Consider the following 14,542-nt stretch of genomic DNA (forward strand, 5'->3'; position numbering starts at 1 on the left):
ACCAAAGACTTATAAAAATGGTACTAACAGTTGCCTCACTAGGTACTCAGCATTAAGTGGTTAGTGTTACGACTGGTCGTTCTGGTGTCAGGATAATGTGACTGGGTGGGACCTGTTGCTACATGTCTGTGGCATCATGCCCCAGTGCTAGACATCACTTTAGACTGTCACACTGCAGACATCGTAGTGATGTGACTGATTTTTTTTTTTAAAGCTATGTTAGAATATCAAATCACACACACACACAAATCAAAGGCCTCACGGTATATGGATAGAGATCGACTGAGTTCCTCCCTTTCCCAACTCTACGATTACATGCTGTGCTGGAATGGGAATATGCCCACCATGTTCAGTCTAGGGAAAGGGTTTTGGATCAGTATCCCCCATTCCCTGTTATCACAGTGAATCCTTACAGGATGTGGGGCCCTCCACATCAGGGTCATTGTTCCTTTATGCCTCCATCATAGCTGCCAACATTCACGATTTTGGCATGAATTTCATGACTTTTTCAGTGATTCACAGATTCATGCCGCAAGCAAAATATTCATGAATTCTCCAATTCTCAATTATTTTAAATCTTTAATAAAATAACTGATTTTCTGTTAAGCGCTAGTCGTGATATTGGCAGTTGCCGAAACAGTCTGTTACTGCTGGTCGCGATATTAGTTGAACTACGGCCAATTGGTACAGTTAGCCCATTAACAAGCATTTTAGTGTATTTTAATCTATATGTATAAGAGTAGTTTTACAAATGATTTTGAGAGAATTTTGCTCCACGCATGTGTCATCAACACTGATTTGAATTACCATTCGGCATCACCTCTGAGATCTTGAAAATGGCTTCACCACCAAGGAAAAAGAAATGTATTGCTCAAAAGGTGAAGTTTAATTTGGAATATACCAAAAATTGGCCTTGCATTCAGCCATCAAACATTGATATACACATCAAAAAGCACATCACGTGCAAAAAGCACATAGAGGTTAGGAAAATTAAGAATTCACAGATTTCAGCTCTGGAATATTTTAGGCCATCGATGGATGACCTGCAAGCTACCAATGCTGAAGTATTGTTTGTGAGTTTTCTTGTTGAACACAATCTACCTTTATCAGCTAAGCATTTGTTCTGACAGATGTTCCCGGACTTGAAGATCGTTTCCAAATTTTCCATTGGAAGAACCAAAAGTGCTGCAGCTACTGTGCATTCCTCACAGCAACAGTGACATCCAAAGAGTATTTTCTCTAGTGTGGAAAAATAAGACAGACTTTAGGGCCTCCTTAGGTGCAGAAAATTTGTCAGCAATTTTAGTCACCAAAATCAACTAGCAGGCAAGAAGCCTGAATTGTTTTTAAAACAAATTACGATCTGACAAGCAGTTGAGGAAATTCAAGTTTGCCACAGTATCATGTTTTGATAAATAACCACAAGAACAAGTGATGTTTATGAATACCATAATAAATAGAAATGCAGATATATTTCTGCATATACCGGTATGTAGTGTTTTATTTTTTATTTTGTGATCTTGATTTAGTGTAGTATTGACGGTCAGAGTGGATGGAGGTATTGTTATGGTATTTTTCATTAATTAATGTCCAAATTCACTAATTTTTATCCCTATTTTCACTAATTGTGCGCCTGGAAGGTTGGCAGCTATGCTCCATTGACTACTGTATGCAGAGCAGAGGTGATGCAACCTGATAAACTGTCATCACCTTGCAATGTGTTATCGATCAGGAAGACTGTAGATATATTGTCATCCAGGAAAGACAGTTGGTCTCATCTTCCCGCTGGAACTTCTAGCATACACAGAGCCACTACCCACCATGATTAGCACATAGTGCTCTAATGTCACCTTTGCCTGTGTTGGACATAGATATGCCCAGCTATCCTTCTATTTGGGTGCGCTAGATGATGATGATGATGCCCTATCTGTCCTCATTGACTACTCTGAGTTCAGTCTGGAAACAGGTCAATGGACGCATATTACAAAGTCTCAGGCCAATCTGCAACCTAAATTTAAACCTCCCCCTTGACAGTCAGGTTCAAGGCATTGTCACCAAAGAGCCCCAAAGAGGAAGTTCTCCAACCCACCTTCATTTCCTAAGGAAGGGGATGCATAGCCCTAGGGACTCAAACCATCTCCTGCCATGCATTCTTCTCCCAAACATCCCCGTAGGTGTTTGTCAAGGACTATTGTAATAGGTTTGGTCAGGCATCATGGATAATTGGTAGGTCCTTTCCATTGTGATCAAGGGTTAACAACTACAGTTTTTGGGAACAATCCCCTCCGTCATGAACCCCCATGTTTTTTCAGCAGTCTAATCTGGAGAAATTAAAGGAAGAGGTGCACACCCATTTATGGAAGGAGGCATTTGAGTGAGTCTTGAAAAATCAGTCTCCGCATTTTACTTATGTATCTTCCTGTTTGCCAAGAGAAGTGGAATGTTTTATCCTATAATCAATCTCACCTCAATAAACCAAGATGGAGATGACATCCTTCATCCTGAGCACAAAGCGTCCTTCATATTGAGCAGTATCCATCATCCGTCAGGATGCATATTTGCATGTCCCAGTTTTTCTTCACATCACAAGTTTTGCTTGGACCAGGAAGTTTGCCAATTCCAGGTTCTGCCATTAAGAATTGCTTCAGCACCCTGAGTCTTCACCAGAGTTGTGGAAGTAGCAGTATCATACCTCCAATTATTGGGAACTCGAATTCTCCTTTATTTTGATGTTCATGTACGGTCCCACCTTCAGGATCTCTTCCACTGTTAATCAGTAACTCGGTTGGGTCATTTGCCTAACCTCAAGAAGTAAGCCCTCATTCCATCTTAGGACTTTGTTTACATAGGGATGAACTTCCTCATGAACCAGAACTTAGTTCAGGTCTCATGGAATTGGATAGATTGAATCCTGACACTTCTGGAGGTGCTACAAACAAAGACATGATTATCAGCATGCCTTTGCCGATCCCTATTGGGAACCTTGAATGCTGCAGTAGATCTGGTTCCCTTAGGATGTCTTAGTATATGCCTTCAACAGTTTCTTCTCAAAGTGGAAGCCACACATAGATCATCTATCACCTCTGATTTTGCTAGGACCAGATTTTTCATCACTACCTGTGCAGGTGGATAAATCAGGACAGATTCCTGATTGGGTTCCCCATGATTGCATCAGATCTCTACTTGAATCTGTTTGCCATTATGTCAGATTCTGACTGGGACACTCATTAGAACCAGAGGGTCTCATTTTTGAAGGTCATTGGACTCAGAACAAATCCAACCAACAATCTAGAAATGAAAACTGTATTTCTAGCTTGGTAAGGATGAATCAACATTGTAATAATTGATATGTCATAGACTCCTTTGACATTGACAATGCATCTGTTGTAGCTTATCTCTGATGTCAAGGAGGCACACATTCCCCTTCTCTTTGTGTGGAGGTCTGGAACCTTCTCAGTTGGGCATTCACAGAGAATATCACACAATCTGTGTTTGCTGCACTCCAGGAAGAACGTATCAGCAGACAGTCATTCCATGACAGCAAAATTGTCCTCATGGAATGGCTACTACACCATTTCATAAGAGTCCCTTTTCACACTGATAGGTTTGAAAAACCTCTGGTTGACTTGTTTACATCCAGGATCAACAGTGGACTTCCATTTTATATTTCTTCAGTCCTGGACCAGAGTGCATGGGCAGTAGATGTATTCAGCTTTGTGTGATGGTCTGTTCACATATGCCTCCTGAATTTCTACAAAAAGTTTGAACTTCCACAGCTCATATCATTTTCATAGCCCCACTGTGGGCCACAATAATCAAGGCTTTATGAACTTGACCAGTTGATAGATCAATCCAGGTCCCTACCTCACAGGAGGGATCTTCTGTCACAACAAATGGGTTCCCTTCTATAAAACATCCCACACGTTTTCCACTTTCATTTTCAGTTTATTTTAAGTGATTTACCCATCAGACCAGTTTTCATGCCCAGTTGCCAGTTGCATCATTCAGGCCAGGAGAGATTCTACATCCATAGTCTATGATGACAGATGGAGGATCTTCTGTGATTAGTGCAATAGGAAATGCATTGATCCCAGCTGTCTTTCTGTCAGTTTCATCACTGATTTCCTTTTGTTTCATTTCAAGAACAAAACATGTTCCATAATGACTATCAAAGGTAATAAAGATACCATTTCCAACACACATAAATTTTCTCAGGGCACAGCAATCAGTTTGGATTCACACCTTGCCCATCCATTAGGTATAATGAGCTGTGGAGACCTGTCTCCCTCTATCTCTTGTGTTAAGATGGAATTGATGTTGTGTTTTATGGTATATAACCAAAAACCCCTATGAACCATTAAGTGAGGCTTCCTTTCAGGAACTCAAACTTGAGATTTGTTTCCCCTTGCCTTTATGTCTGTCATTCCTTTTCCATTGACACTGTCCTGTCCTTATTTTTTGTTGGAATTAAGAATATTTCTATCCCTTATCAACAGGAATGTTTACCAAAAGCTGCCTTTCCTGGATTTTAAGTATGTTTTACTAGAACAGCCCTTATGGCAATTTGAGTTTGTATAGAAAATATATAATGGCAGTCAGCTATGTGATGGACATTAGGTTTGATTGACTGATAAGCTATCAGTGCATATGTAAAGTGTGTGATACTTCATTGCCAGCAAGAATATTGTTCAGCAGTCCATAGGTATCAGCATGTGCTGCGGTTTTGACATATACAGCAATGCATTAATTCATAGGCTACTTGATTGGAATACCTCCTTTACCACACTAAGCATACTTTCTGGAGGCTTCTGTAATGTCATGCTTCTATCAGTTTGCATTTTTTCCCAACCGGCCATATTAGACCTCTCCAGTTGCCTAGTGGTTAGAGCATCTGTCTCAGATGCAGGAGGTTGTGGGTTTGATACCTGGCCAAGTCATACCAAAGACTTAATAAAAATGGTACTAACAGCTGCTGCGCTTGGCGCTCAGCATAAAGAGGTTAGTGTTAGGACTGGTTGGCCTGGTGTCACTATAAACTGCCATACTGCAGACATCGTATCGATTTGACTGAAAGATCATTAAAGCAACGTTAAAAATCCAAATCACACACACACATACGCCAGTCATATTAGGATGCTGTCAGCTGGTGCTGTGTTGTTCTATTGATAGTACCACATGTACTCGCTTATAAGAGGAGTCCGACTGAAAACTGCACAGACTCAGATCTGTCATTGCAAAATGTGCCTGCAGATCTGGGTCTGTGCAGTTTGTTAGGAGTAATCAGTATAACAAATAACATAGACCCTCATATGCAGGTGCATTATGCTATGTTAGATCAGAATATTTGTTGTGTGTGTGTATGATTTGGATTTTTAATATAGCTTTATCAGTTTTCCTGGCATATTGCTATAATGTCTTCAGTGTGGCAGCTTATAGTGATGTGTAGCTCTGGGGCATCATGCCACAGAAATGTAGCATGATGTCCCACCCAGTCACATTATCCTGACACCAGGCCAGCCAGACCTAACACTAACTCTTAATGCTGAGTGTCAAGCGAGGCAACTGTTAGTACAATTTTTCTTATGACTTTGCTGGGTTAAAACCTATGACCTCCCGCATCTGAGGCAGACGCTAACCACTAGGCCACCAGAGCAGCCTGTTGTTTGTAGTATGAATCGACTTATAAGCGAGTATAGTTGGTACCATATAGCAAGAGACCTGTATACTGAGCTTCAGTTTAGTAGCAGACACGAGGGAAAGGGATTAGAAAGCATTCCCTCCATCTCTGGTCACAACTTAGAAACTATTATGATCCATACCCTGTTTTAATACTTATTTGGCATGAAAAGACACAGTCATATATGCAGATGACTGTGTCACTGAAGTCTAATCTTAGCCCCTGATCCCAAGGGCACAGATTTCGGAGGTGGGTGGGACAAAGCAGGTGAGCATACTTGACAGCATTTCTCTTCTGACAGATGAAAAGATCTTTTGTCTCACAGTTCTGGGCAAATTGAACATTTTGTTTGGCAACTGAATTATTTTTTTTGTAGTTTCCAGGAATTTTATTTACAATATGAAGGGAAAATATCAAGTGTCATGACAATCTTGAGACCAGTTACATTTTTTTAAAAGAATTTTCCAGACCTGTATAATAAACTGGCTTGACACATCTACAGATTTTGGGAAAAGGGGGGAATATTGCGTATTAGTGCTTATGAGATTAATTTTTTAAAGTTGGGTCTGCAGTACATTATTTAGAATATATATTTTAATGTCAGTTATCACCTAGATTCTTTGTATTGAAATGTGTACGAGGAGAAACATTAAGAAATAGGAAGGCATTTCAGTTATGCTTTTCTCTTTTATTTTGTTTACATATGTCAAGACGTTTGTATTAAAATATTATGCAAATTAAGTGAAATTAATTTTAGCTCTAATCTACAGAGCTGGGGCAAAAAAATCTAATGTAGCCTGTAGAAATATGGCATTTTGGCAGACAAGGAGAATTTCACTTACCTTTCCTAGGGTTCAGTAGAATTAAAAATGAAAACTCTATGCTGTATTAAAGATCATGGTAGCCAGAAAATTTTAAGATTTTCCAACTGAAGACAGTTTATTATTCTGGGTTTAGTCTTATACAAAAACTTAAATTTGTTGATTCACTAATAAATATTTTCATCTTTATTAAGAGATTACCGCCACCCTGACCATGCAGAAAATACAGATAGTGATGAGGACTATGTGCCTGAAGTGAGAGTACCCAGGAAGAGAAAAACTGACAGTTCAGTTGCTGCGGGAGAAGGGATACTGCCAAAAAGAGTTGGTAATATTGTCAGATGATGTGTAATTGGTTCATTTCATGTCTTAATCTGTTAATTCTGCAGGTTTATGAATATAAATATTTCTGTAATAAGGCATTAACCTCTGGTCTTTGCATAATGTATGGAGTTCTTTGGTATACTAAGTAGTTAGAGTGTCCACCTCAGAAGTGGGAGGTCATGGGTTGGAACTCTGGCCAAGTCATACCAAAGACTTATAAAAATGGTACTTGCAGCTGCCTCACTTGGTGCTCAGCATTAAGAGGTTAGTTTTAGGGCTGGTTGGCCTGGTCAGGATAATGTGACTGGGTGGGACATGATGCTACATGTCTGCGGCATGATGCCCCAGTTCTGGACATCACCATAAACTGCCACACTGTAGACATCATTGCAATATGACTGAACAATTGTTAAAGCTACATTAAAAATCCAGATTACACATACACACAAAATATATGATTCCTGTTCTAAGTAAATAAAAATTTAGGAGTGCTGAATTTGTGCAGCTTTCATAGTAAAACTAAAGTTTTAAAAATAAATACTCATTGCAATTTTGTTCACTTGTTTACATTGGTTCCAACTGCAAATGACGTAGACCCTGACCTGCTGTCATGTAATGTGCTAGCAGATCAGGGTCTGTTTTGTTTATTTCACAGATTAGTCCTTACAAACTGCTTAGACACAGATCTGCTTGCACAGTATGTGATGGCAAATCTGGGTCTATACAGTTTGCTGTTCAGTGGGACTAACAAGTAAGTATAAACTGTACATTTTGTTGATCAGAGTTTATGAGGCTAATAGTTATCTGATGATTAATCAAAATAATAAAAGATTGGTCAGAAAGGTAGATTATGATTTTCCATAGTCTATTCATAAACAAATAAAGTTTCCTTTTGACTTTTTGGGATGATATCTTGCTGAAAAGGTAAAAATGTGGAAAAACAGCCTTTCAGAATGTAGTATGCCCAAGGACTAAAACATTGCAAATGGTAAAATATGCCACTAAATTGTAAAACTTTTCCTGGATTATTAACCATTATCAGGTATGGAAAAATAGAATAACTGATATGAGGTCATGTCCTGTTGATTTTTTGATTCACAATCCAAGTAAAACTTGTGTATTTCTGAACTTGACAAATATTGTTTGGAAAATAATGTTTCTGATGATAAGCTCCTCTAACATGAAAAGCAGTGCTTTGTCTGATAGGTTACTAAAAATAAGTGGACAGGAATTTCAAAGGTTACGAGAAGGTAAAATGGTTGTCAAGTCTGCTTACTATAAATAGATCTCATTTTTTGATCATATTCACTGCTTGTTTGGATCTAGTTAGTACTGAAAGTTAAGGAGGTGATCATTTAACTTATATATCCTGTCACCAAGTTACTTATATTTGTTTTTTGAGTGGTCTAATGTGCTCAGCATTATGGATCATTGCCATCTCACCTCTGCCTGTGCGGGTTTTAATCTCAGATTCAGCCGGTGTGGGTATGTGAGAAAGCTTCCAGTAGCTTCTCATGGGTCGGTGGTTCTTTCCGGGGTTCTTCCTCTACCATTTATACTGGCTGTCATCTATAGCCTATCTTGTGCTGAGATATGGTGTTAAACGCTACAACAAGAACAACTTATATTTGGTAATGTCATTTTGAGTTTCTAATGATTCATATAGTGTCACATGATGGCAGTTATCATTTAGATATTACAGAGATAATGTGGCACATTCCTTCAGTTTTGTGTGATTTCAAGCAGTCCAATAGTTTATAAAAATTTATATAAATCCCAATGCAAATACAATAATTCTGTGTGCACATGCAGTAAATCTCTATGTATATGCATTAAATCTGTATGCATATACAATAAATCCCTATGCATATGCAATAAATCCCTATGCATATACAATAAATCCCTATGCATATGCAATAAATCCCTATGCATATACAGTAAATCCCTATGCATATGTAATAAATCCCTATGCATTTACAGTAAATCCATATGCATATGCAATAAATCACTATGCATATGCAATAAATCCCTATGCATATACAATAAATCTCTATGCATATGCAATAAATCCCTATGCATATGCAATAAATCCCTATGCATATACAGTAAATCCCTATGCATATGCAATAAATCCTATGCATATACAGTAAATCCCAATGCATATGCAATAAATCACTATGCATATGCAGTAAATCACTATGCATATACAATAAATCCCTATGCATATGCAATAAATCCCTGTGCATATGCAATAAATCCCTGTGCATATCCATTAAATCTTTTTGCATATACAATAAATCCATAAGCAAATGCTATAAATCTTTATGCATATACAATAAATTTCTATGCATACACAATACATTTGTATGCATATACAATAAATCTGTATGCATATGCAATAAATCCCTGTGCATATCCAACAAATCCCTATGCATATGCAATAAATCCCTGTGCATATCCATTAAATCTTGATGCAATTCCAATAAATCCCTATGCATATACAATAAATCCCTATACATATACACTAAATTCCAGTGTATATCAAATAATTCTGTATGCATATAAATCCCAGTGCATAAACAATAAATCTTTATGCATATACAATAAATCCATATGCATATTCAACATGCCCATTGTGCATCTTCCATTGTCTGTCAATTTTTTGCTATTTTAAATTTCATTTAACACAGATAAAAAATATATATAAAATCCAAATTCAGCCTAATTTATAAAGATACATCCTAGCATGGAGGACTATTAGTTTCTACAAATGATGTGATCCACAATCCAAAGTAGCTGCCATTACTAAAATTAGATAAACCTTGGACCAACACTTTAAAAGCAATGCTGGACAGGATTTAAGACTCTGACATAAGGCACACTGGTATGAAGGACTCTCAAGTTTGCATAAATGATGTCAATCTAAAAATAAATATAGCTGCCATGACTAAAACAAGAATCATCTGTAGTTGATATTTTACAGAGTCCCCTGCATATGTTCTCTGTTTATATACTATCTGTGCTGTTCTTTCTTCACATTACTTGAAGGCAGAAAATTTGAAGGATCAAAAGTCACTTCTTTGCTTTAAATACTTTGAATGGCTTCAGAGTTAGACTACAGAAGAAATGAAGTTTATGTATCGACAGGCTGACAAAGTGATAGCTATGTCACCCTGTATCACATGGCTGAGGGGATAAAAAGACAAAAAGATGTTAACAAATTCATTTCAAAAGCTGTTGAACAGAAAACACAGGGCATAAATGGCTTTCAGATTTGTATGTATAATATGTGTGTAAAATGTGGCTACCACTATGAAAAAACAGGAGGTCTTTAAACAGCCTATCAGAAACCACAGATCATAATTTAATCATCTCTCACTGAAACACCCAGTTTAGTAAGGGCTTTATAATTTATGCAAATGGTGTTGATTTGTGATCAAATAAGGTTGCATTACTGACCTGAAAGCCTTAAACCATATTCTTCAAAAAATGTGAACGACAGAATTGGACCAAATTTGACAGAAAGCACCATGGCATAAAAGTCTTTCAGTTTTGTATAATTGGTGCTGAATCTCTATCAAAACAGACTGCCAGTACTAAAAAATAGAAACATGTAAATAGCATCATCTAAGACAAAAATGTTAAATGCAAATGCTCAATGCTCAGCAGTTTGACCAAATTTGACAGACAGCATCCTGGCATAAAGGTCTTTTAAAGTTTTACAAATAATGATTATCTGCCATCTAATAGTGCTGCCTGTAATAAAATGTTAGAAAAAACTTCCAGCAGCTTCTCAAAAACAGCATAATGAAACCAAATTCAATAGAATAAACCCAGGCATGAAGGTTTCTGGTATGTACAAATGATGCCAATCTGTCAGCAGATATGGCCACCATTACTAAAAATAAAATTAAATGAACTTCTGCTAATTTCTTCTCAAACAAACCTCAACAAAACTCAAACAAATTTGACAGAATGCGCTTTTCAGCATTTTTGTTTTACCAAGCATGCAAATCCATTGTGAAATATGGCTGCAATTATTAAAAATAAAATGTACTTGAAACAACTTCTCAAAAGTTGCAAGGTACTTTACTTCAGTTACCTTAGCATGAAATCTCCTACTTGCTGTTACATACATGCATACACACACACACACACACACCACACACACACACACACACACCTCTGACTACCATGGTTTATATTGGTTCAGTGTGTGGAGTGGTTTCATAATTAGCATTTGTAGCATTGACTCATTAGCCCAACTGAGATTATTAGAGAGGAAAGCATCTCGTGAATTTTAGTTTGAGAATTGGCTAGTTACATGAACATTTATGCACTGAGCAAAATAATACTTTAAGTTATTTGATCTGGCTAACAAAGCAAATAAATATTTATTCACTGGTTAAGCTTCATTTTACATGCAAATATTTAGGGCAAGAACTATTGGCATAATAGCCAGTTTGTATTAGAAAGATTAGCAATACAAATAATAGACCATGATGATTTTAATAGAAGCAAAGCAGTTGGATGATGAACAATGAAAAAAAGCTGATGAGGAGTACCAGTTCCTTTAGGTTGTTTGAGGAAATATCGTGTTCTGCCAGTCCTTGATTTGATAATGAATACAGTAACAAAACAAAAATATGCAGCAAATAGCGGCTTCTATTCATTCTCTTTTCCAAGGTCGTCCCAGAAAACATGCTCTTCCACCTGAAATGGATCAAAACAGTGAGGCACAGACTACCAGTGAAAGTCATGGACCTAACCCAGAGCAAAATATAGGTGACAGCACCCACAAAGGTAACTAAATAATTATTTAAATGATTATACATTACAGCCCTGGACATTAAGGCTGAGACAGAAGCATTAAATTCAAACTTGTGAACCACATGTAATTCCAGTGAGACCACAATATCAAATACACACACTATAATTTATTTATTACATATCCCATTTTTAAGGAAGGAATGGTATTGCAAAAATTATGGTGTGACAATACAAATATTCAAAGATTGGTTGGAGAAGTTTAAAGATATACAAAAAGTCTATGAATTTCTTTAATTGCTGATAAATGAAGTTTTATCTGATAAATAAAGTTGTATCTGTTGGACAATTTTGTTTTTATTCCATTCATTTTAGAGTTGGCAGTGCATCACAACCCATCATATTTCTTAAGTCAGGGGTATATAATTTCAGACATTTACTCTTTTTATTTGTTGATCATTCATCAGGGTCCATGCTAGGCAAAAATTCAAATGATCCAGTCACCCCAACGACTCATTCTGCCCAAATATGCAGAGAAAGACACCCCAACGACTCATTCTGCCCAAATATGCAGAGAAAGAATATGCCCATTCTCTATCTGATTCATTGAAAGCTTTTGTGTTTGGGTACAATATCAACTCTTGTGACCCTTTTCTTCAAAGAACAGTTTAACATTTTCATGCTTTTTGATAAACTTTCATGCAGATTAAATATATACACCTGCAATTATGTTTCAATCTATGGGATTTCCAACAAAAATGTATGCATGAAGTTTGAAGTAGTAAGTGAAGTTCCATACATTTTGCAGCCTGATCAAGAACAAAATAATGAAGGTTTATAAGTTGATTCCTAGCAATGGTAAGCAAGTCTGTAAAAGTAGGCAGGAAGAATTTGTACATTAATATCTTCTGGCCATTTTGGGTAGTAACCTACTTTTAGCCCTACTAGTCATGGACCAGAAGAGCCTATGGGATGGTTTGTTGTCCATCTTCCACTTGTCCATTATAACAAGTTTGTTATCACTACTCCTCCTCAACTATTTAGAGGATTGCCTTGAAACTTTACACACACATTCATCACATCGTCAGGCTGGTCTGAAATGAAAATGGTGGACTTCCATTATGGCCACTGCATCAGCCAGTTTGAAACTCTTGTTATCATTACTTTTCATGAATGGATCTTCATATCAACTTTGACTAAAAGACTTCTTTGGGATTTCTTGTTGATCCTACATGAAAGTGGAATAAATCTGAATTCCAATATGGCCACCATCTTAAAAATATTATTATGACAACTCATCTTGACCAGCAAAGCATACTGACCAGCAGACTTCCTATGATGTCCAGTTGGTCTTAAATGAAAATGGTGCCAATCTGACATCCAGTATAGCTGCCAGAGCAACCATCTTGAAAATCCTATTGCTATTCCTGAATGGAAAGTCATATCTTGATAATATTGTTATCTCTACTTCTCTCAAAATGGATGGCTATTTTAACATGGGGTTTATACCTTTAGACTTCTAGTAGGCCCTAAATGACAATGGTGCCATTCACACATCCGGTGTGGCTACCATGATGACCTTCTTAAAATCGTGTTGTCACTACAGTACTACCCATTTATCTTGATGTCCTCTGGCCTGATGTAATATTGTCAACATAAGTGGATGTCATGATAAGTCCAGGGTGGAGGCTGAATTTAGATTAAACAAAGACAAAACTAGTATCAAATACACTTGTATATTGACAGCTTACATTTGCGTTACCTTTCTGTAATACAATCCATGATGCATCAAGTATAGTACATGTATATGAAAAATTCATGAATTTGAGTATACATCACATGTATCGATTCTATCCTGATATAAAACACAATTAAATACATATATAACAAAAAATGATATGTATCCCATTGTCACTACACATGTCACTAAACAATTCACCTCAATACTCATCATTTCCAGTTGCAATTATGGTTTTTGTTTACATGCTACGTGTACTTAAATTAGTCTTTGGTCTGCCTGACACAACAATGTAATCATCTTGCTCAGGCTACCCAGGAGATGAGGCTGTAACTACCTTGATGGTCACATATTTAGTTTCAAGAGACTGTAAATTTAATTTGCATTTTACATCCCCATTGATAGCCGTCATAAGCATAAAGTTTCCTTTTCCATGCAAGAAAGGAAAATGTTACGGCACAAGAAACATTGCTTTTATTTAAGTTTGGTGCTGACTTCCTTTGATGAAGGTGCATTGTTTTTAATGAAGATTTGAGCTGGCTTACATTGATGAAGGGTATATTCTGTTATTTAAGTCACCATGAAAGGAAGCCTGGTGGCAACATTAAGTAATTGTAGAAATGGTAGCTTTTTGACATAAACAGTTAGAAAACAAAGGTTTTGTTCAATTTGGGACCTAGGGCTTCAGTTGACATGTACATTTATTTTTTATCTTGACTCTACATAAGCATGACAAAATTTGTACTAACACTAGTCCATGGGCCTGGGGCTTTGCATTTTCATCGATATAGGCAGGTAGTACATGTAAGAGATGTTGATATAATTGGGTTGGACTGTACTCCAGAAGAAAGGATAAATCCTTTTATCCAAGATTTTCACCAAGTCCTAAATGAAAATTGTGCCAGGTATACATTCAGTCTGGCAGCCATGATGGCTGTCTTAAAAATCTTGTCACTACTGCTTCCAAATAGATGATAATTATGACATGGGATTTTTACCAAAAACACTTTTAATGATGTCTTCTTTGTCTTCAATGAAAATGATGACAAGGTGGCATCCACTAAATGTGTGTGTGTGTGTGTGTGTGTGTGATTAGGATTTTTAACGTAGCTTTAACAATTTTTCAGTCATATCGCTATGATATCTCTGCAGTGTGGCAGTTTATAGTGATATCTAGCACTGGGACATCATGCCGCAGACATGTAGCATGGTGTC

At 37.0% G+C, this 14,542-nt stretch overlaps 1 protein-coding gene across 1 annotated transcript in view; it reads left to right on the plus strand.

Annotated features, from left to right (window-relative positions):
- LOC149795207 (uncharacterized) overlaps positions 1 to 14,542 on the plus strand; it is a 44,522-nt gene that overhangs the window by 8,750 nt on the left and 21,230 nt on the right. Inside the window, exons 3-4 of the mRNA XM_089964946.1 lie at positions 6,693 to 6,826; positions 11,509 to 11,625. Of these exons, the coding sequence (XP_089821072.1) occupies positions 6,693 to 6,826; positions 11,509 to 11,625 (251 nt within the window). The remainder of the gene's footprint in view (positions 1 to 6,692; positions 6,827 to 11,508; positions 11,626 to 14,542) is intronic.

This window comes from Sinohyriopsis cumingii, chromosome 7 (assembly GCF_028554795.1).
Source record: "Sinohyriopsis cumingii isolate HCF-2022 chromosome 7, ASM2855479v2, whole genome shotgun sequence".
NCBI classification, from domain to species: domain Eukaryota; kingdom Metazoa; phylum Mollusca; class Bivalvia; order Unionida; family Unionidae; genus Sinohyriopsis; species Sinohyriopsis cumingii.